Source organism: Micropterus dolomieu, linkage group LG13 (genome assembly GCF_021292245.1).
Source record: "Micropterus dolomieu isolate WLL.071019.BEF.003 ecotype Adirondacks linkage group LG13, ASM2129224v1, whole genome shotgun sequence".
Classification (NCBI taxonomy): domain Eukaryota; kingdom Metazoa; phylum Chordata; class Actinopteri; order Centrarchiformes; family Centrarchidae; genus Micropterus; species Micropterus dolomieu.
Window position 1 is genome coordinate 24594344 of NC_060162.1, and position 3533 is coordinate 24597876.

At 40.4% G+C, this 3533-nt stretch overlaps 1 protein-coding gene across 7 annotated transcripts in view; it reads right to left on the reverse strand.

Moving 5' to 3' along the window:
• Nucleotides 1-520: 520 nt before the first annotated feature.
• Nucleotides 521-3533, reverse strand: part of LOC123981973 — a 20420-nt gene continuing 17407 nt past the window's right edge. For 5 of the 7 annotated variants that reach the window (XM_046067259.1, XM_046067260.1, XM_046067257.1 and 2 more), the window contains one exon: nucleotides 521-1099. In XM_046067259.1, the coding sequence (XP_045923215.1) occupies nucleotides 1043-1099 (57 nt within the window). In that variant the 3' untranslated portion in view covers nucleotides 521-1042. Of the gene's footprint in view, nucleotides 1100-1232; nucleotides 1748-3533 lie in introns of those variants that run through there. The other 2 variants (XR_006827867.1, XR_006827868.1) reach the window with 2 other exon arrangements.

A 3533-nucleotide genomic window follows, 5' to 3' on the forward strand; every position in this document is an offset into this window, starting at 1 on the left:
GAAAGTTATAACAAGAAACATTTCAAGTTATTAGGGATTCTTTTTCTGGCAGGCAACAATACACTGCTGTAGACTGAGTACTTTTGATAGGTTGTTTGAACCCGAATCACTAAATTTTGTCTGCACTTAACCCATCTAATAGTATTAATAAGCTTGCATCTGTTATTTGTTCCTCTGTTTTGTCAATTTCCTTTTAAAAGTCAACATTTAAATACTAAACTAACTGTTTATGCCACATAATGCCTTGAGCCTGAGGCTGAGAAGTACTGACCTATAAGAGCACTAGATAAACATGTCCAAATGAATGTGAGGTTATGTAAAGGTTATGGCATAGTCTGTCAGGTACAATATGAACCACTTGTGTACACACAGAATATATTTTGACTTTTATCCTACTGTTAACCCACTGAAAGAATATTCCGCTGTCTTTACTGGACATTACTTAAAATTTTGACAACTTTCATATAATAATTCATATTACTATGTTCCTTCATGAACAAATGACCCGAGAGTACGATTAGATTATGTATTTTTATTTTAGTCAGTTGTGTGTGTTGTTAGACCAACTTGTTGAGACCAAGACCAGTCTCGAGTATTACAACACTAGTCTGAACGTTTCTCTGACCTCAGTGTGCGTCTGTTTATTCGGGTATGCATGAGCAAAGTTTCTGCACAAGGCAATTCACCGCCATCATCAACCACAATATATTGTGAAAGTCAAAGCCACACATGATGTGTCAGGAACAAGTTTTGTTTTTGAGCCATTTTCAAACAGAGGACAACACACATTGACAATAGTTTTAAACACAACATATTACTCGTATATATATATAACATAATATAAATGTTTTTGTAGTAATTGACAGGTTGTGTTGGAAAGTTACCCAAATGTGTATTTATGTAAATAAGACACATTTGTTGGTTGTGACACACCCTTGTTTGACTTTCAGAGCAGTTCATTTTGTCGGCTTTACAAAGTCATCCTCATCGCAGCGTGCGAGTGGACTGGTTCAGAGTGGCTGTGTTGATGCAGCTGTGCTCATCAGACACAGTCGGAGTCAGGTTCTGCCCTCAGTGCTGCTGGGAGACTGTCAGACACCTAAAACAAACACACAGTAACAATAAAGAAATGCATTACTGTTTAACCACAGAAAGCTAGACTGATGTACAACATGGCCGGACCATCAGGGTGTCAGCAAAACTACAGTCTGCACATATCGGTACCACAATACCAATTGTCCACTGGCTGCCTGTGAGCTGTAGTTTAATTTCACCGTGTCATTTCCTATGCCCTTGCTCCAGACTACATCAGTGACCTCTTCGCGTTTATGCTTCTAACGGATCGCTGTGTTCTGCCGACTCTGTCACCGTTTTGTTATATTATTGGTGTTCTTGTCTATGCTAAGCTATCCTCTTGTGTTAGTTTCCCTGTCTCTGCATTGTCTCGTCTCTGTGTTGTGTTTCTTCTGTTCAGAGTCCATCAATCCATCCATCGTCAACTGCTTATCCTGTGTACAGGGTCGCGGGGCCGTTCAGAGTCCTTTTTTGCTTTACAAGTGTGCTTCCTTGTGTGTTTTTCTGCTGCTTTTACTTCCTTTCGTTAATTGTATGCACCTGTCTCGTTCCTCTGATTGTGTTCACCTGTGCATTGTTCCCCTCCTATGTGTAAATATACAGTATATATTGTGGTTTGTCTGTTGTTCAGTGCTCGTGCATTGGTTCATGTTTGGTGTTTTGCGCCAGTGTATCCCCGGTATTTCTTGTGTTTCGTGGATTATGTTTTTCGTTTGGACATTTGGCTTGTTCTTTACTTTTGGACATTGTTTATTTCCTGGACTGCCTGCTTCTTCACGCTTGTAAGTTTCTCACCTTGTGTAAATCACTGAAGAGTGGCTGAATGTCTTCTCTGCTGTCAGAGAGGCTGAATGTACCAGACTCTCACAGGTGCTGTTCCTCGGTCCAGGACTAAAGCCTATATGGTGATGCTGCATTTAGTTCATACGCTCCCAGACTCCACAACAATCTCCCTGGAGAGTTGAGAATGTGCACCTTACTTTTACCTAAAGATGTTGTAAAAAACTGTTGTATTTTACCCTGATTTTACCTCACATACAGCATATGATATGTATTAACATCACTTTGGAAATATTTTTATGATTTGCTCGGTCAGACTCCTCACTCTCTGTAGGATCCAGTCCATCCAGTGCTGCATGGCTCCCTGCTCTGTCTCCAGATCCGCCAGCCCCTTTTGCAGATCTCTGGCCGCCCTCCACAGCCTTTTTGTGAATCTGTCTTGTGTATATTTTTCATTTTACAGGTTTTTGGATAAAATAAGCAATTTAAAATTATTATTATTATTATTATAACTTGTCTCACTTTTGTTAGCTCCTCTTAAATGTAAGAGATAATTTAAGGAATACTAAAACTAGGCCTGCTACTACTTTTGAACATGTTTACCTTTTTAATATGACAAACTAGCCTTTGGACAAAAAAACTAAACAATAACAATAAAATATATATAATAATAGAATTTCCTTTCAGAAATTTTTCTTTGCGCTTGTATTTGTTCAGGGAGCTCATCACCCCTGGTGGGCTTGTATTGCATTTGACATTTTTAGATTTCCCGGATTAAACGCTACAATAATACATATAAAGTCCGAGAATAAGATGTCAGTGTCAAACCCAGAGGTTAACGTACCTGTTTCTCCAGGTGGTCAATGTGCTGCAGGCGTCTGTCAATCATTCGGTCCCAGCCTGAAACCTCTGCAGTCAGACTGGCGAGCCGCTCGGCCTGTTTATCGATGATGACCTACAGCACAACAAAGATATCAGATGGCTGGATCTGTCACATCTACCGCAACACAGAAACTACAAAAATAACAATTTGACTTTTATATTTGAAGTTTGAGAAAACAAAATTAAGCCAAGACCAGTACTTTTGGTCTTTGGCCTGGTTTGTTTTAGGCCCCTTACTTCCAGTGATGGGAAATTTTAACGTTTCAGCACACACAGATGCATACAATAGTGTGCGTCCAACTTAGACAGTAAATTTATTTACAGGGGCAAGTTCTTGGTTTTTGCTCACCTTCATGGCGCTGATTTCAAGTTGAGTTTGAGGCCCTGTCCTCAGCTCGGTCAGGCTCCTCACTCTCTGTAGGATCCAGTCCATCCGGTGCTGCATGGCTCCCTGCTCTGTCTCCAGATCCGCCAGCCCCTTTTGCAGATCTCTGGCCGCCCTCCACAGCCTGTCCCCCCTGGCGCTCAGTATCTGCAGGTCCTTCCTCACCTGGAGAACAAAACATCTATCATGTTATTCAATAGCAGTAATATTTTTCAGAGAATTCTCTCTGACGGTTTCCAGTTTCTTTTTATCAATTTTCAGAAGTTGACTCATGCTCTACTCTGTGAAGGACTTTCATTGACTTTATTTCTCGTTCCCAATATACCATTAAACATAGTTCCTCTCTCTGGACCAGCTTGAAACCAACTACTAACAACTGACTGACATATTAAAATGAATCTTCCTCACCTGC